This window comes from Ochotona curzoniae, unplaced genomic scaffold (assembly GCF_017591425.1).
Source record: "Ochotona curzoniae isolate NIBS_2020 unplaced genomic scaffold, NIBS_Ocur_1.0 contig_3622, whole genome shotgun sequence".
NCBI classification, from domain to species: domain Eukaryota; kingdom Metazoa; phylum Chordata; class Mammalia; order Lagomorpha; family Ochotonidae; genus Ochotona; species Ochotona curzoniae.
Genome location: NW_024465926.1, coordinates 20681542 through 20701384, shown reverse-complemented (window position 1 = coordinate 20701384; position 19843 = coordinate 20681542). Strand labels below are relative to the sequence as shown.

Here is a 19843-nt window from a genome sequence, read left to right as displayed (position 1 = left end):
CAGAGTGTTGGCATGGCGCACATCCAGGAGCACTGTGACCCAGCAGTGGCATCTTCACCCCAAGATGGGCCAGGACATGGTGTGTGTGTGTGTTGGCGGGGGGGAAGGGCTTTAGGCGTAGCCCCCAGCCATCTGACTGGTGGCTGCATTGCTGCCCACTCCACGCCAGGCCTGGAAGCTGAAGAAAGTGCTCACCCCGTAGGCAATCATCACTAAACAGGCAAAGAACTGCAAGAGAAGGGAGAGGAACACCAAGGCTGAGTAGGGCTGCACAGGGCCCTGGAAGTGAGTGCCCTCTGGGTCATGAGCAGTGGCAGCAGCCACCACCTCATGCTTAGCCCTACCTCTGACCAACTGCCATGGGCAGATGCATGCCAGGCTCTGGGGAGGGGTATTGGCATTACATTCCCAGCTGGGCAAACAGCTAAAAATCGTAGTAAGGCTGCAAAAGCAAGGGAAAACAGCAAACGGGGCCCTGCAAAGCCAGTGATAGGCAGCCTTAGACACCTGGCTGAAAGATGACATTCTAAGGCCAGCCGTAGGAATTTTCTAGAACCCATCTATAACGTAGAACCTATGGCTTCATTCAGAAGCTCCTGGTCTGTCTCCACAATAAAGCTATTGACTTCAAAACCACCCTCAGTGGGAAAAGCAAGGAAACCCATGTGGTATTCCACACCCTGCCCTATCCTTGACCATAATGCCAGGCCTCAGATCTAACAACTGCTGGCCACAGTTTCCTTATCTGTTGAAAGGAAGTGCTAGGCCCTTCCTCTTCCTCACTGGCCAAGGAAGGCATGTAGGGCCTTGTGAAGTAAAGTGACTGGTGTGCAGGGCACTACAGCCACTGAACTTGGCCTTCAAGTGGAGTGCCTTTAGACAGCCTACACACACACACACAATGGCTTTACCTTAAAGACTGCATGTGCCATGGGCAAAAAAGGGAGGAGGCACACTGTGTGTGGCAAGGTGGCAAGAGTGAACCCAGCTGATCTACAGCAGAATTCCATGGTCACCCCCAAGTTTTCCTCACTCCCCAAGTATCCCAGTTCCCCAATGTTTTACTGTTGATCAGTGAAGCCAAAAGCAGCCTGCCTCCCTCTGAGACCCGTGGGGAGGAGGCAGGTTCCTGGTGAGAGGAATCTTGGTACCTGCAGACAGCCTGGGGAGCCCTGGGAGCCATACTCACGGAGGCAGCCGCATGCTGGTTGTACTGCCGGCTGCCCTTCAGGGAGGTTAGGTTCACCGAGGCGGAACAGGTGATGAAAGCGGTGATGTAGAGCACGGTGGCACTGGCATTGAAGATCATCAGCTGGTGGGGCAGGGAGAGAGTGTCTGAGACATACAGGCTCACATTCGTGAGAACTGCGCAGCTGGTTAGTAGCAAAGGTGAGGATGGAAACACAGGGGACCTTCCCATTGTGGGAACCCATGAGATGCCAGCATGCTCACCCTGCTACCCTGCCCAGGGTCAGCATGGAAGCCAAGCAGGTGCACAAACACCCTTAAGACAGGATAGGTAGAGGAAACAAGATGAGCCATCCTCAAAGATGGGATTTGAGGTATTGCCAGTCCCACCAGACAGAACGCTTGGCCTTGGTAAGAGGTAGGCCTACAACCATCTCTATGCCAACCGTACCTCTGTGGAACAGGTGCCAGTGCAGGGCATAGTTCTGCAGCTGATCTTTGTGCAGGGCCCCAGAGCCCTTCCTGCCTTGGGTGGGAGGATTCTATGGCCTCCTTTTGGCCATACCCTAGGCTCGAGCCCACAGCAGATGCCGCCTGAGCCAGGATTACTGCCAGCAGGACTCCAGGGCGAGCAAGGAGTGACCCTGTGGTGCTGAGCCAGGCCCTCAGGGCATTTGTCCCATAGGCCTTTGATTCTAATGACTAGCATTTCAAAATCAGCTTTTATGAAAGCCTGAAGATTCTCAGTGCTCATACTGAGACGGGCATTTGACAGAGCAGTTAAGGTGTCACTTGGACACCCTTAGGCCTTCTCCAAATACCTTAAGTTCAGCTCCCGCTTCACTCCCAAATCCAGCTCCCTAATATGCATCCTGGAAGGCAGTAGAAGTCAGTTCAAGAACTTGGCCCCTGCCACTCGTGGATGGAGTTCCTGGCTCCTGCCCTAGCCTGATCCAGCCCTGACTGTTGCAGTCAGCTGGGGAATAAACCAAGAGATAGTGGATTAAGATCTCTCTCCTCTCACTCTCTGCCTCTCTCTGTGTATGTGTGTCAGATGGAGGCTGCCTTTGCCAGAACACACACATGCCCCTTCCCCCTGCCCCAAGCCTTGCCTGGAGCCCCCAGCCCATGTGCGCAATCCCAGTCCAGTCTTCCCTTGCTATAGCTAAATCTTCCCCATGCCACTCGCTAAAAGGCACAGGCACACCAGGGCCAGCTCAGCCTTCCAAACCTGTGGAAGGAACCTCCTACCAGCAACAGGTACACCTGGACCCCAGCCCCTTTCTGGGCCTCGGAGACAGAGGCCTCCCTCCCTGCAAGTTTTAGAACCCTGAAATGGAACAGACGCATTCTGTCTGTGGATGACTCGCATCTCTTCCACCACCTCAAAAGGCCCTGAATTGCCCACGGTGCTACTGGTGCCAGCCATGCTGGTCCCACAGTCCCATGGCTTCCTGGCCCCCACCCACAGGGAGCCTCAAACTCAGCGCAGGTGTGAACGGCTCAGAACAGAAGTTTCGCCTGCATGTGGCCCGGCTTCTTTCTGTGGCTGACCTAGCCTCTCCCAGATGGCCCGAGCCAGCCTCCTATACTAGACCTTGACCTTGGCTCCTGTCTGATACCTCACCCTCAAGGGCGACCCAATCCATGCCACCCAAAGGAAAAGGATTCAGAATTGCTAACAGCCCCTTCCCCAACCCCATTCCTCCTCCTTCTCCCTTTCCAGAACCAAGAATAACTTGCCTGGTCTTGGGCTCCTGGTTCACAGTAATTCCCATCACCAGAGCCACCCTCCCGCCATCCCAAGCTCTGCAGCCAGGCCACCCCCCACCAAGACTCACCACCAGCGGCCAGGGCACGGTGTACCACTTCAGGTGCAGCTGAAGCAGGTAGAGGATGAAGAAGACGATTGTCACCAGCCAGAGGAAGACGGCAACGAACATGACCCAGCCATAGGCCGGGTACAGGTGGTACGGGGTGTCGGCAATGAGGGCCCACACCAGCAGCCCCAGCACCTGGGAGAGAGCAGAACAGTGTCTCCCAGAGCTCAGCCCTCCAGCCAGCAATGCCACCTGGCTCCTGCTGTATACCACTGTGCTAGCCCTTACCTGCTCACTCACGCTCCCCTCCCCAGGCTCAACTGGAATGGTGCATGTTCCAAGACACCCTTCCCCCACCCCACCAGGGAGGGTTTCAAAACCTTCTGTGCAACCCCCTCCCCCACCAAACACACCCCACTGTTGTCACTCAGCTGTGTAGCTGGAGCCCTGCCACGACCAGGAAACTGGAAAAGAAGGTGGAAGCGCCAGCACCTCCCCAAGGGACAGCCACAGCCACTCAGCTCCAAGGGCTCACAGACCATGTCTCCTCCCAGTAGAGAAAGGACAACATCAGGGCCCGTGGGGGACCTTCTGTCTGACACGCACCATGTGCTCTCCCAATCACACCTCCATTCAAGTGGAGGTCAAGTGGAAGCCAAGGAATCTGTCATACTGATCCCACGTGTCAGCATAGGCCAACAGCCCAGGAGACTGTGTGTGTAAAGGCTGAGAGCATGTTCTGCAGAGCCACCTGCCTAGTGTGACCTTGGCCAAGCTCATGATTTCCCTGTGCCTCGGTCGCCCTGTCCCTTGCACACAGAACTCTGACATGTAAGAACCCAACATATGGGTGCAGTGGAGATGCTTGCTCTCGTTCTTCCAGAAGAAACTAAGCCACAGCCATACTGTGTGTGCCCAAGCCACAGTTGCATGGGGAAAGATATAGCAACTCACACTTGGCCTGGTGGACCCAGTCCACAGGCATAGCTCACACACACAGCCCCTTCCTTTCTGCACAGGGACACAAACACCTGGCTGCCGATGACACAGGAAGTGCATGGGAAGATGAAGAAGGCTCCACTGCCCATCAGGCCACAGGGAGAGAGCTACCTTCATCTGCCCGGACAGGGTCCAGACATATGCACTGGCCTGAGGATGAGGCAACAACCAGTGTGTCACAGAATCAGCCCTGCTCCAAGCAGTTACATACAACAAGGTTCAAGCTAACCCAGAGCACAGCCAGAACAGGTGCACCTGCCAGTACACCAGAACACACCTGGTGAGAAATGGCCTGAGGCTGAGCCCTTCCAAACACCTGCCCTTTCCCCTCAGCCTCCCCACTCCCACTGAGGCAGCACTGGGCTTGAAACCCTGCTGTGCTGTGTGGCCCAGGGCAATTTCTTCCCCCGGGGGGGCCCCCCCCCCGCCCCCCAAGGAGCGCCAAGAGGAATCCTGGTGCTTTGTGCTGCTGCATCGCCAGCACACCACAGTGCCAGCACATAGGATGTGCTCAGCCAATAGTTTGAGAACAACTTACAGTCTCACCTCCCCATCCATGAATTAGGGTTCCACAGCTGCTTAGCCTATGCTTTGCATTAAAAGAGGAGGCAGAAGCAAGCGCTGGGTCAAGCATCTAAGGTGCCACCTGGGAGGCCAACATCCCATATCCCAGATCCACTTGATTCCAGCTACCTGCTAACGTATACCCTGGGAGGCAGCAGGTGATGGCTCAGTGCTCAGCTCCTGGCTTCGACATGGGCCAATTCTGGCTGTTTCAGGGTGTTTGACGAATGAACCAGCAGAGGAAAAATTTTCTTCCTCTCTTTCTATCTTTCAAATAAATGCATCTTCAAAAAAAAACAAATTTCCAATAAAAATAAATAAATCTTAATAAGTATTTATTTACTTATATTAGAAATTCAGATATACAGAGAGGAAGATCTTCCATCTGTTGACTCATGCCCCAAGCAACTGCAATGGCCGGAGCTGTGCCGATCTGAAACCAGGAGCCAGGAGCTCTTCCAGGTCTCCCACATGGGTCAGAGCTCAAAGGCTTTGGGGCGTCCTCGACTGCTTTCCCAGGTCACAAGCAGGGAGCTGGAAGGGAAGTGGGGCTGCTGGGATTAGAACCAGTGCCCATATGGAATCTCAGCTTGTGCAAGGCAAGGACCCTAGCTGTTAGGCCACCACGCTGGGCCCATAAATAAATTTATATATTAAATAAAAATGTTTAAATAGTCCGGCTAGAACCGTGGAGAGTGCCAAAAAGAAGAAGAAGAAATCTCCTGCTGTGCCAGAAACGCTGAAGAAAAAACAGGAGTTTTGCAGAGCTGAGGATCAAATGCCTGTGAAAGAGGCTTTCCCAGAAGATGCTCCGAAAGGTGAGAAGAAAGCTGATCTATGAGAAGGCCAAACGCTATCACAAGGAGTACAGGCTTATGCACAGAACTGAAATTCAGATGGCGAGGACGGCAAGGAAAGCACTGCTATGTCCTTGCAGAACCCAAATTGGTGTTTGTCATCAGGATCAGAGGTATCAATGGTCTGCAAAGTGCTGCAGCTTCTTCGCCTTCGCCAGATCTTCAGTGGCACCTTTGTGAAGCTCAACAAGGCTTCCATTAACACGCAGAGGATTGTGGGGCCCTAGATTGCATGGGGCTCCCCGAATCTAGTTGGTGAATGAGCTGATCTACAAGCATGGCTATGGCAAAATCAGTAACAAGTGAATTGCCCTGACGGAGAACACCCTGATTTCCCGTTCCCTTGGTAAACACTATCATCTGATTCATGATATCTGTACTGCAAGAAAGCACTTTAAAGAAGCAAATAACTTCCTGAGTTGGGGTAGTGTGAGTGTGGGGTAGTGAGTGTGAGTGTGGGGTAGTGTGAGTGTGGGTAGTGAGTGTGAATGGGAGTGTGAGGTAGTAAGTGTGACTGTGGGCAGTGTGTGTGGTGTTGTGAGTGTGAGTGGGTAGTGAGTGTGGGGTCATGAGTGTGGGTCGTGAGTGTGAGGTAGTGAGTGTGAGTGTGGGGTAGTGAGTATGTGAGTGTGGGGTAGTGAGTGTGTGAGTGGGTAGTGAGTGTGGGTCGTGAGTGTGAGGTAGTGAGGTAGTGAGTGTGTGTGAGTGTGTGTGTGAGTGTGAGACCGAGTGTGAATGTAACTGTGGGGTAGTGAGTGTGGACTCACACTACCCCACACTCAAGTTACCTTCTCCCCAAGGTGGGATGAAGACAAAGACCACCACTTGGTAGAGGTGGAGATGCTGATAACAGGGAAGACCGGATCAACAGGCTTATTAGAAGAATGAGCTAAGGTGCCTGTTCTGGTGTTTTTATAATCTGGTCAGATAATAAACATCGACTCCACTAGTATTGAAATAAACTATTCTATTGATGATAATTTTAAAAAAATAAAAACATGAAAAACTTTTCATGTAAAGCAAGCTCCTATGGGCCTCCACTGATTTTTTTTTCTTTAAGACTTTTTAAAGGCAGATTTAGAGAGAAGGAGAAACAGAGAGAAAGATCTATCTGCTGGTTCACTCCCCTTTGGCTGCAATGGCCGGAGTTGAGCTGATCCAAAGCCAGGAGCCAGGGGCTTCTTCCAGGTCTCCCATGGTCTTGGGTCAGCCTCTGCTGCTTTCCCCAGACTGTAAGTAGGGAGCTGGATGGGAAGTGGAACAGCCAGGGTACAAACCAGCAGCCATATGGAATGCCGCCACCGATAGCGGATTGGCTGGTTGAACCATCATGCTCTTGTACTGCCTATTCCAACTATTTAGAGCAAGTTAGGAAATACCTTTGAGCTAACAATCCGGGGAGCTCCGGCCCAGGTGCACGCTCATGAACACTCCTCAGTTCTCACGGACTTCATCACGATAACCCCTTCGTGCTCCCCCAATCAGCTCAGAAGGCAGTGTGCCTGTGGCTCCCGCGGCAGAAGGGCGAAGTAAAACCCAGAGCTGGAGTCTCCGGGAAGCTGTGTGACCATAAGCTGAGTGACAGCACTTGGGATGGCTCTAAGAACAGGCAGGCACCCTGTCTCTCCTGGGTTCCCACCCCACCCCACCCCACCCCTGACTTCCAAATCAGCACCTGCAGTCTCAGTGCCGCATGGGTCGGGGCAAGCAGTGGGAATTTCTAGTGCTCATGCTGGCTGACAGCGACACTGCCAGGCTTCTTGTGCCCTGGGAGTCTCCTGTGTTCTTGAACAAAGTCCAGCCATACACCAGACAGGCTGTCTGGGTCCCCCGGGAGCTCCCACTGCAGGCTGGGGTTGGGGTACCCTCATGTGTTCTCATTCCTTCGCTGGCTGGGATGAGTGTGCTGGGTGAGCTGAGGGAGCTCCCAGCTGGGCCCCCAGAAACCCTACTGCTGGCTGCCCCCACCCCAGCCACCAGAGAGAGCCAGAAAACTTGCTGTCTCTGCCTGCTATTGCAGTAGCAGTGGACAAGTGACAGTGAGACAGGAGCTCCCCATTGCCCTCCTCCCTGCCTCGTCCCCCTGCTGGGACCCTGTGTGCTGCACCCCAGCTCATTGTCAACGATGAAAGCCCTCAGAGCACCTGCTGTGTAAGGGCGGGAGCTCGGTGAGGTGGGGAGAGGGGAGAGGAGGGGGCTGTGTGGTGTCTGGGAATTTGATCTCTGGGCCCACATGGGTCTCTTCAGCCTATGGATTCAGCTGCCTTGTGTTTCTCTACATACACATCCACTCGTACACAGACATTACACACACACACACACACACACACACACACACACACACACACACACACACACACACACACACACACACACACACACACACACACACACACACACACACACACACACACACACACACACACACCTGTGCTGCATCCCGCCTTGCTTCCCAGCTCCCTGGAGGCCCCGGGCATTACCCTCCCCAGCAGGTGCTCCAGGTAAACAAAGAACAGCCTGGAAATCTCAAGGGCATAGGGGCCTAGCTTACCCTCTGAACCTGGAGAAATCAGGACGGAGCCCTGGTTCTCCACAGGAGGTTTGAAAGAAAGGTCAAAAGCGATCCATTCACAGGACCTTGGCACTGCCAAAGACTGCTTGAGCTGTGGGACAGCTGAGAGAGGTTTCTGTTAACACACCTACAGGACCAGAAAGACTGATCACAAAATCCTGACCAGGAGGCCTCTGGGACCCCAGCACAGCCCCACCCCACCACCCCCGCGGCGGCCAGTGCAGGCCCAGTCCCGGCTGTGCGCATGCTCTGCTCTTCCGCTCCAGCTGCGGGGTCAATGGTGATTCCCAACTATGCAAGCACAGCCTCCACTGGTCCCTAGGATTGTGACCCTCTAGAAAACCAGGGCTTCCTAGACACACAAGAACACTTTAAAAAGTTCAGGGGAAATGGAATGACTGTGGAGTGGGGAGGGATGCCCGGCCTAGTGCGTAAGATGTGGCTGGGACACTTGCATGCCCCATTGAGTTCCGGCCTCACTCCTGACTCCAGCTTACTGCTCATCCGCACCCTGGGAGGCAACAGGAAGTGCTTGGGTCCCTGCCATCCATCCACATGGGAGACACAGCAGGGCTTCCCGCCCTTGCCTTCTGCCTGGTCCGGACCTGGCTGTTGCAGCCATTTGGGGTATGAACCAGCAGGTGGAAGTTCTGCCTCCCCCTTCCTCACCCTCTGCCTTTCAAATAAACAATCTGTTTTTGGGCCTGGCGCAGTGGCCTAGTGGCTAAAGCCCTTGTTTTAAACATGCCAGGATCCCATATGGTTCTAATTTCAGCAGCTCTGCTTCCCTTCCAGCTAACTCCCAGCTTGTGGCCTGGGAAAACAGTCAAGGATGGCCCAAAGCCTTGGGACCCTGCACCCGCGTGGGAGACCCGGAAGAGCTCCTGGCTCCTGGCTCGGATTGGCTCAGCTCCGGCTGTTGCAGTAACTTGAGAAGTGAATCAGCAGACAGAAGATCTTCCTCCACTCTCTATTATATATTTGACTTTCCAATAGAAATAAATAAATCTTTTTTAAAAATCCGTTTTGGGGGAGAATAGAAGGGGAAATCCCTGAGCCTAAGGAACTGTATCATGAAAAATATTTTTTAAAAATATAAATAAATAGGGCCCGGCGCAGTGGCGCAGTGGTTAAGGTCCTTGCCTAGCACGCCCGGGATCCTATATGGGCACCGGTTCTATCCCGGCAGCCCTGCTTCCCTTCCAGCTCCCTGCCTGTGGCCTGGGAAAGCAGTCGAGGACGGCCCAAAGCTTTGGGACCCTGCACCCGCGTGGGAGACCCGGAAGAGACTCCTGGCTTCGGATCGGCATAGCATCGACCATTGCGCTCACTTGGGGAGTGAATCATCAGTCGGAAGATCTTCCTCTCTGTCTCTCCTCTCTGTATATCCGCCTTGCCAATAATATATATATATATATAAAATATATAATATAATATAATATAATATAATATAATATAATATAATATATATATATATATATATAAATAAATAACAGAAAAAATAAGTGATCTATTTTTAAAAGTATGCGCTATTTTGGTGAAAACAAAGTCCATACATAGCTTTTTCCTGGTTTGTATTTTTTCTCACATATGATGAAAACAAATGTTTATACCAAAGTTAACTTGTATTGTGCAATACCTTTCCAAAACGTCCTCAGTTTGGGGTTAAAATGAGGTCACAGTGGATTGGGGTAGAGTCTCATCCAATGCCTGGTGTCCTTGAAAGAAGAGGGACACCAGAACAGAGAGCCACATGGAGGACAGGCACATGGAGGCGAGGTGCTGTGTCCGCAGGGCATGGGCACAAAAGAGCCCGGAGCCTCCACCCAGACCCAAACCCACCCACAGGTGAGTTTTACACACCCCGGCTCTGGAATCGCCAGACCATACAGATGTGTGCAGCCTGTTGCTATCTGTCACCATCTCACTTTGCCACAACGCTGGCATCAGCAACGACAGATGTGTGCCTTGCCAACTCCCGGGATCCAAGTCCTGGTCTACCAACTTCCTGCCTGTGCAAACTCACAACCTCTCTATGCCTCTTTCCCACACTGGTTACAGTGTGTGGGGCTCCCTGGGGTGGTGAGGCCCTTGGGAGAGATAATGCATGCATACAACACACACACACACACACACACACACAGCAGACACTGCACTCAGCACAGATAAAGCCCTAGCCGACTCTGACCATCTGCCCTGTAAGGCAGCTGGGCTCCAGCGACCTCTTCTGGGACTGCACCTCAATCTTCCCTACAATACAATGGAAGCAAGCTTCAGGTGGGACACAGGCCTCCCCTCAGGTCACAGACCCAACCCCCCTCCCACCCACAGACAGTCACACTGATCCTCTTTGTCATCCTCCCAGCTCCCTGAGCAGGATGAGACCTCTGTGGACTTGCTGGACAGCTCAGGGGCATCACCTGAGCTCTCTGATAGGTTTGCTGCTATGACATGTGAAGCACTAAGGGTAGGAGGTCATGCCTCTGCTGGTCCCTTCACGGGTATCACCCAGGTGGCATGGGAGAGAAAAAATGGAAGCTGGAGAGTTAATGAGGATGGGTGCCACGGGCAGTGGTTCCCAGGGTGAGCCTCAGGCTGTCTTGCGGGACTCACCAGCAGGGCTGGCAGGCAGGGGCAGGAGAAAGTAGCCGTATGGTGTCAGGTGGGGACTCGGGCCTAGGCAGTCAGCATTACGTTTTCAGAAGCTCTCAGAAACTGATTTCTGTGTGGAATTTTCAATTCTCAACCTCACAACTCAACCCAGAGTTCCAAAAACAACGATAAGACAGGGAGGCCCTACCTGCTACCTGCCTGGGACCCTCCCCAAGCCCCCAGCCTCCCTCACCCCATTCTCCATCCAGGAAACAGAAGCCCAAGGCAGTCAAATGACCCTTCCTGGGGTCCCCCTCACTTGGGACACATCTGGGTAGTCTGAGGACACTTAGAACTTGGCCTGCCACCGCCCCCCCAACCCCCCAGCCCAGCCTTCACCCACACCCTGGCCCTTGTCCCTACACTGAAAGGGACTTTATGGGGGATAAAAAGCCACCCATTGTGTGGCACGAGACAAAGGGGCAGGGGACAGAGGCTCCAGGCGCCTGGCTTGGTCACAACACCACCACACGCCACCCACTCCCTGGGTCAGAGGGAGGCCTGGGGTAGAGAGTGGGGGAGGCACCTTGGAATCCCCAAGCCAGCAGACATTGAGCATTTGAGAACCCTGGAGTCACCATGGCCCAGCTAGCCAGAGATCCAGGGTGTGGAGTCCGACCCCAGCCTCAAACTGACTCAACCTGGGCAGCCCTGAACAACTGTGCACCTCCCTTTCCTTATCTGTAAAATGGACACACAGGTGAAGGAAGTGAACAGTCACTGAAGGCTCACAGGGCTAGCCTGCCACCACACCTGACTGCTGTTCCAAGGCTCTGGAAACGCAACAGGGCTCAGGCCTCGCCCATGGCAAGCCCCAGCTTAGGTCTCTGGTGGCCTCAAGACCTGGTACCCTCCAAGGCTTACAAACGCAGCCAGAATCCTGTTACCTGCTGTTGTTGAAGAGGTAAAACTGACTGGTACTCACCTACCCCAGTGTCCAAGCCATTCTCGGAGACCCCAAGCAAAGAGCCTCTAGCCACTGTGTGCACATTGGCAACCTCAGCTTTGGCTTCTGACCACTCTCGTTGCTTCAAGGTCTCTGCTCACTCCCAGGCCCAACACGGTGGCCTAGCAGCTCAAGTCCTCACCTGAACACGCTGGGATTCCATATGGGCACCGGTTCTAATCCCAGAGGCCCTGTACCCATGTGGGAGACCCGGAAGAAGTTTTGGGCTCCTGGCTTCGGATTGGCTCAGCTCCAGTTATTGCGGTCACCTGGGGAGTGAACCATCTGATGGAAGATCTTCCTCTCTGTCTCTTTTCCTCTCTGTATATCTGCCTTTCCAATAAAAATAAATAAATCTTCAAAAACAAAAACAAAAAAATAAAAACAAAAGCTTCCCAGGGTTGATACTGTGGCAAAGTAGAGTAAACCTTTGCCTGTAGTGCTACCATCGCATATGGGTACTGGCTCTAGTCTTGGCTGTTCTACTTCCAATCAAGCTCCCTGCTAATCTACTTGGGAAAGCAGCAGAGGATGACCCAAGTGCTTGGGTCCTTGCACCATTGTGAGAGACCTGGAAGAGACTGCTGGCTCCTGTCTTCAGATTGGTTCAGCTCTGGCTGTTATGGTCATTTGGGGAATGAACCAGCAGATGGAAGATTTTTCTCTATGTCTCTGTCATTTCCTCTCTCTAACTCTGCCTTTCAGATACATCTTTTATAAAGAGAGAAAGAAAAGAAAGAAAAGAAAGGAAAAGCAAAGCAAAGGACCTGCTGCTCAGCCCTGCTCTGCTTCCCACGCTGCCTCCAGGCCCTGGAGGTCAGAGCAAAAGGGAGATGGGGGCAGAGTGCAAACCCAGAGTGGCAAACACACCAAGAAGCTGAGGCCCTCAGCGCCCAAGGGAGCTGCCTACCCATTAGCCCCTGAGGGAGAGTCCCTTGTCTGTGTACTTCATCAGCCCAGGATCTCCGACTTTAATGTGCCTGGGCTGGGGCCAGCGGAGGCCCCAGTGGAGGGTCTGCTACACTCTGTGAACTTCCTGGTGCTTGAGTAAATCCTGTCCACCTCAACCACTACTGTCACCCAGGGTCACCCAGGACGACAGGGAGGGATACACTCACATGGGTTCCCATGGCCTCCCCTCCCCTCCAAATGAGATATGTAATGTCCCATGGTAGGCCTGGCAGGCCTGGGGGTCCCCACCCTCATCTCTGAATGCCATACTGGCCTCTCCCCGTAAGCAAACAGGAGAGGCTAGCCCAGCCCAACAGCTGGACTCTGTGAGCATCAGGGCTGGGCTCGCTGCTCCCTGAGTGGCCAAGGAAAGCAGCCCCTCTCCTCCCCACCACCTCCTAGCTTCTGGTCACCATGGTTACCAGGGCAGGTACACCCCCTGCCCAAATCATCTAAAAAAGTAAAGGAACTGTAGACATATGAAGCAAGTGCCACCCATCGTCATGTGGACAGCTTTAGGCCTCACTTCACTTCCCACTGATGGGTGGGCACAAAGTCAACCCAGGACCCTCAGCCAGTGCCACCGCATACAGGGCTACAGTTGGCTGCTGTGAGAACCTGGAGAAGCACCTTTCCCTCTCTGGGTCTAACGGGCAATCCAGCACCACCTTCATAAATATAAACATTTTAAAGAGATTTATTTATTTATTGAAAAGTAAAGTTACAGAAGAGACAGAGAAAGAGAGATCTTCCATCCACTGATTCATTCTCCAAATGGATTTCATTTTTCAAATCTGCAACGCATATGACACGATGGGTTACTAGATGCTGCATTCAGACATCTTTTTCAGGACAGGCTCTGGGGCATAGCTGATGAAGCTGCCACCTGTGGTGCCGGCAACCTGTATGGACGATAGTCTGAGTCCCAGCTGCTCCACTTGTTTTGTCTTTCTTTCTTTCTTTCTTTCTTTCTTTCTTTCTTTCTTTCTTTCTTTCTTTCTTTCTTTCTTTCTTTCTTTCTTTCTTTCTTTCTTTCTTTCTTTCTTTCTTTCTTTCTTCCTTCCTTCCTTCCTTCCTTCCTTTCTCTTTCTTTTTGAAGATTTATTTATTTTTAATGGAAAGACACATTTACACACAGGAGAGACAGAGAGAAAGAACTTCCTTCCACTGGTTCACTCCTCAAATGGCCACAACAACCAGAGCTGAGCTGATCTGAAGCCAAGAGTCAGGAGCTTCTTCAGGTTTCCCACGCGGGTACAGGGGCTGAGGTTTTTGGCCATCTTCTACTGCTTTCCCAGGCCACAAGCAGGGAGTTGGATGGGAAGTGGAGCAGCCAGGACTTGAACTGATGCCCATATGGGATCCAGCTGTTTGCAAGGAAAGGATTAGCCAGTTGAGCCATCGCAGTAGGCCCACCCCCACCAGCTACTCCACTTGTTTTTTGTTGTTGTTGTTTGTTTGTTTGTTTTACCCTCTCCTGCCCAGTTGCTCCGCTTGTAATCCAACTCCCTGCTAATATATCTGAGAAGGCAATGGAGGAGGGCTTAAGTGCTTGGGTCCCTGTATCCATGTGGGAGACTCAAAAGAGATTTTTGGCTGCCTGCTTTAGACTAGCTCAAGTCTGGCAGCCATGGCAGCCATCTGGGGAGTGAACCAGCAGATGGAAGACCTCTCTCTGCCTCTCCATTCCTTTCTGTAACTCTGCCTTCACAATAAATAAATAAATCTTTGAAAAAAGGAAGATGCCCTTCTCCTCCCCTGACACTCAGTTTCTTCTTCTAGGACAATCAGCAATAGTTTCTTACTTGCATCTCCAGAGTCCCCCACCACTCACACACACTCCAGGCCAATGCGCCTTGTATCCACATGTATTTTCTGCACAGTCACCGCACACACACAGTTTATCCCTGCTTTCTTATCTTGGCCATGTAGCAGAGACTGCCCATCCTCACGCACAGAGCTGCCTCGCTGCTTTCTCTGATGGTTGGGCCATGTCTCCCAAGCTGCAGGCCAGGTACACATGTATCCCAAAGCCTTGAGGTTGTCTGCATGGAATGGCTTTTAAATCCCACCCAGATGTTATCTATCATATCACAGACTACAATGCAACAGATACATAACAATATTAACAATATTAACACATTGTAGATCTAGACTGATACCACTGTCCCTTGGTTCTGCATCTTTCTACACTGGAGAATTTCTTTACAACCTACAAGTACGATGCTGAGAATTATGACCCCATTTCCAGAAAGAAGAAAGAAAAAAAAGAAAGGAAACCTTGCAACACAAAAGAGGATAAAGAAAAAAACACCAATAGCAAAATCAAAGAAGCAAATTAGGAAAAAAATATTTGCACATCTTGTACAATGTCTGGTCACTGATAACCCAAAGACCCACAATTCAGTGGAATGAGCTGAGAAATAGACACACAGGGGAACTCATATAGTTCTGAAACAAGGGACAGCAGGCCAACCTCACTTATAAGAGAACTCAGATGGCTACCCTACTGACTGTCATCCTGGCCCATCCTGACTGTCATCATGGCATAGGGACATGCCTTCACGCTGGGGAGATGCTGCGAAGGAGAGGCAGCCTTGAATGGGAGGGATGGCTGTGGCCTCCGTGGGGGGTATAGAACAATCTCTATGGAACTTCCCCCACCCATTCACACAGCTGCTCTGCTGTGGTGGTCCCACATCTGGAAATGTGTCGTACAAGTGCACTCAATGGCACGCGTGAGCTCATTGCTTGCAGCAGGGTACACAGCCGCAAAAGAATGGAAAATCCAACTGCCTGCCAACAAAGGGGCTGGCCATACAAATTACACCCGGTGGCACAAGGGAATATGGTGACAGCTCTGCCAAAGCAGCAGCCCCATGGATGTGGGGACGAAAGTGCCTGGGGGTACCATTGGATGTGGAAAAGGTAAAAGGCTGAAGGATGTGGCCAGACTCGACCCCCTGGGTAAAGAGGGAAAACACCGGAATCCACAATCACATTGGCCCATTATCTCTTTAAATGAGGTCTTTAAATGGTACACAGGAAGCTAAGGGCATCGAAGGACTCAGTGCCAGCCAAGCAGGCACAGTTTTTTTCAGTGCACTCTTCTTATCTTTAATTTGTTAGACAAAGAAGCAGAGCAATAGATGGAGATGTTTCTCATTTGCTGGTTAACTCCCAAATGCCCACAATAGCCAGGATTGGCCCAAACAGAAGCCAGAAGCCCAGAATTCAACCTGGGTCTCCCACGTGGGTAACAGGATCCCAAGCACTTGAGCCCTCATCTGCTGCCTCCTCGCAGGGCATGCTATTCGCAGAAACCAGAATCAGAGGTGAGCCAAACTTGAACTCAGGTACTCAGACCACACCACTACAACACTCCCCGAATTACTAACCACAAAAACATATGCCCCTCCATCACTCAGGCTATGCGGGCTTTTCTTGCCAGAGCTGTCTCCAGCGCAAACCCGCTTGCTTCTTTTTTTCAAAGGCTCCCTGCATAAATGCATAAATGAATCTTGTTTATCTCGTCTTGTCTAGGCTACCAGGAAGCACAAGAAAGCATCAGGTATTAAACTTGCTACAGATTCCTGATACTGTGACCTCTGACTCATCCTTCAAATTAATTGCCTAGTAGTTTAGCTATAAACAATGGTAGTGTATCTCAAAAAAGCCTGAAACACACAAAGAAATATAGATAGAGGCGCTCCTTGGTTTTAGTAGAGCTCCATGTCCACATGTATTAAGATGTCTCATGATACCCCACAAACAGATACAATTATGTTTCAATTTATTTTAAAGAACCTAAAAAAAAATCACTTCCTGGGTCCAACTTGACGGCTCAGTGGCCAAATCCTCACCTCGCTAGCACTGGTATCCCATATGGGAACCAGTCCATCTCCCGGCTGCTCCACTTCCCATCCAACTCCCTGCTTGTAGCCTGAGAAAGCAGTAGAGGATGGTCAAAACCCTCAGCCCCTGCACCTGTGTGGGAAACCCAGAAGAAGCTCCTGGCTTCTGGCTTCAGATCAGCTCAGCTCTGGTCATTGTGGCTGCTTGGAAAGAAAACCAGCAGACAGAAGATACTTCTCTCTTTCTTTCCTTCTCTCTGTATATCTAACTTTCCAATAAAAAATAAACAAATCTTTAAAATTTATTTATTTATTTATTTATTTATATTAGAAAGAGAGATTTTCAGAGAGAGAAGGATCTTCCATCCACTGGTCCACTCCCCAAGTGGCTGCAATGGCTAAAAATGAGAACCGAGTTGCTCTGAAGCCAGGAGTTTCCTTCGGAATCCCCACGCAGGTACAGAGTTCCAAGGCTTTGAGCTGTCTACTTTCCCAGACCACAAGCAGGGAGCTGGAAGTGGTAGAGATATGAACCAGAGCACATAGGAGATCCACGCACATGCAAAGCAAAGGTTTTAGCCACTAGGCTACAGTGCCGGACCTAAATAAATAAATAATTCTTAAAAATAAAATCACTTCCCACCTCCAAATCATCAACTTAAAATATAGGACTAATGGGGCTGACAACCACTGCTACTAATGTCTATCTGAAATTAGGGCCTGGGGCAAGTGCGAAGTCAGTGGCCACCTCCTGGCACCTGTGGGGACTGACACAGGTTGTTCCGCACACCTTAGCCACTGCATGGAGCTGGGGGGGGGGGGTCTTACCACTAACACCCTTCCTCCTACCACAGGGAGAACATCTCAGGAATCTGTATCATCTTCAACTTGACCACCTCCTCCAGGAAGCCACCCCTGGAGAATGATCAGAGCTCCTGGAGAACATGCACTGGTTCTTTCTGAGCAACCTGCTCAGCTCCCTGCTCATGGTCTGGGAATGGTCTGGGAAAGGCAGTGAAGGATGGCTCAGATGTTTGGGCCTTTGTCACCCATGGGGAAGACTCAGAGAGGCATCTAGCTTCAGCCTTCAGCCTGGCCCATCCAGCCTGGCCATTTGGGGAGTGAACCAGCAAATGAAACATACCATGCACTCGCTGTGCCTTTGAAGGAACATGGCCAGACAAGTTAAAAACAACAACAGAAAAATCACTCCTGTGGGGCGGCCTGTGTGGCTGTGCTAAGAACTGATCCCTGTGTGGCCATTTCCTGATTCAGAATTTGGGGGAGGATGAAAGACTAGGTTGCTCTCAGCAGGAGGCAGAAGCCGGAAGCCTGCTGTGAGGTCCTGGTGGAAGCTCCATGCCTGCAGGGTCAGCTCCACTTCAGCCCCAGGAGAACTACCACCTGCCAGAGCTGGGGAAGCAGCTTTGCTTGCAGCAGACGGGCAAGGGCATTGGGAGCCCAGCACCCTGGCAGCTCCGGGTGCATAGGGAAGCCATCCTGGCTCCCAGCCGGTCCTTAGAGTTCAGAGTCCCCCCCCAGCAAGTTGCACCATGAGCCCCTAGTGGGTGCTAACATCCGGACACAGTATTCCAAGCCATCTCCAGGGGAAGTCCACGAGGCCCCTTCCTATGCAGCAGAGCCTCCCAGCGGGTTTGCAGGTCCAGTGCTAGGGGCTCTGCTCCTGTTCCCAGGTGCTCTTACTCTCTCCTCTGCCTCTCTCCACCTGCCATCATCATCCACAAAGCCAGAAGCTCCTAAGACTGCCAGCAGTCAAGTTCCCAGGTCTTGCAGGGAACACACACCTCCAACAGCAGCTCCTCCAACCTGCGGCTCCTCTCCCCAGCATCTCGCCCTCTTTTTGCCCGTCACCGACTTGACTTCCGCGGAACTCCAGCCTCAAACACCACCTCCTCCAGGAAGCCCTCAAAGACCCAAAATTGATCTCCCTCTAGATCCAAGGACATCACACTACCCCTGGGCATCCCAGAAGCTTCCCTTCACACTTAGCCATGAGCCAGGAGAATCAGGAGAGATCAGCTGCTGTCCACACTGCTAGCGCACTGTTTAAGTTCTCGGGTCACTAGGCCACTCCCAGTCCACCTCCTCCCCCTAACCCCAGGACTCTCCACCTCACAACCAGGCTCCCGAAAAAGAGTTTGGAAAGAGTTTAAAAAGTAAATATCTAGAATTCCCGGCCGGAGATTCTAATTCCACTTCTGTCAGGCATGGGTGAGGGCCAAGAATGCGCATTTCAAACAAATCCCGGACAGAAGATTGGAGGTGTGCAGGGGGAAGGGGCCCACAAGGGGTGACCCGAGAAACTTTCAGGCAGAGCTGGTGGAGGCAGGTGCACACCTGAGGGGGCGGGGCGGCGGGATTTCGGCCCAGGATCACCCTGAGCTCTGCAGCCCAGCGTGGGGACGCGGGGAAGGCCCCCTCTCGAGCACAAGAGCGTAGATCCTCTCCCACTCCCTAGCTTCGCGCCTCAGCTGGTGGGGAACACTCCTGTCCCCCACAGCAGCAGATTCGGGAAAAGAGGACATCCCAGGCCTTTAACTGAACAGGGACAACCCCCCCGCCCCCCGACCAAGTTCAGGTGCCGTCCGTGCCCCTGGTCGGGTTGGGGCAGAATCCGGCCGCGGGCTCCCCACACTGCTTCCCCTTCCCCCTCCTCCCCGGCAGCCCGGGCGCCACACCTGGGTCCCTCTGGGCCCGCCAAACTGGTTGGAACCCGGCTGCCGCCCAGAAGCAGCAAGAAGCGCCCGGTTCGGCGACCGTGCCCGAGGGAGTGTGGGGGATGAATGTGTCCCTTGGCCAGACCAAGCGCGGTCTCGGGAGCAGCCACGCGGAGCCGCGGGTGGACTTTGCCTCAGGCCGGGGCCTCAGGAGGGCTACCGGCACTGCCTTGACAGAGCCCAGAGGTGATGAACCGGCGACCGCAGCTCAAGCAGGTAAGTCGGGGAGCGGTCGCGGTCGCGGTAATCGCGGCGCGTGTGTGGATGAAGCGCACCGGCGAGGCGCCGGATGCATCTAGCGAGTCCTCAGGGATGGCCCCGAGGGTGACTTGTCAAGGTTAGGACCCCAGGGTGATCGCAGCAGCGCCTATATTGGAGGCACCCCCTGGGGAACGCGGGCGCGCTGGGGCGCTGTGAGCCAGAGCCCGGGATGCCCGAAGGTACCGAGGGTACGCCGTCACAGAACACCCGCCACCCCCCTACACACACACCCCTCACGCCCCGGCCGGGGTCTGCGCTCTCACCAGCTGCAGCAGCATGAGCACGCCCAGGCTAGAGCGCACGAAGCCCAGGTCCGGGCGCAGCGTCCAGGACGAGGCGCTGGCGCCCTGAGCGGGGCTGCTGGTCCGTGTGCTCACTTTGGACGGGAACTCCGCCATGGCGGCTCGGCTCGCCTCCAGACGTGGCTCCGGCCGCCGGGGA

The 19843-nt window shown here is 52.8% G+C and overlaps 1 protein-coding gene and 1 pseudogene across 1 annotated transcript; one reads left to right on the top strand and one right to left on the bottom strand.

Moving 5' to 3' along the window:
• Positions 1-111: 111 nt before the first annotated feature.
• LOC121157744 (plasmolipin) lies at positions 112-19800 on the bottom strand. The gene is made up of 4 exons (XM_040982113.1): positions 19666-19800; positions 3030-3203; positions 1190-1312; positions 112-228 (listed from the first exon to the last, which is right to left on the bottom strand). The coding sequence occupies exons 1-4, from the start codon at positions 19798-19800 to the stop codon at positions 112-114; spliced, it is 549 nt and encodes a 182-aa protein (XP_040838047.1).
• Positions 5363-6403, top strand: LOC121157745 (annotated as a pseudogene).
• Positions 19801-19843: the final 43 nt, after the last annotated feature.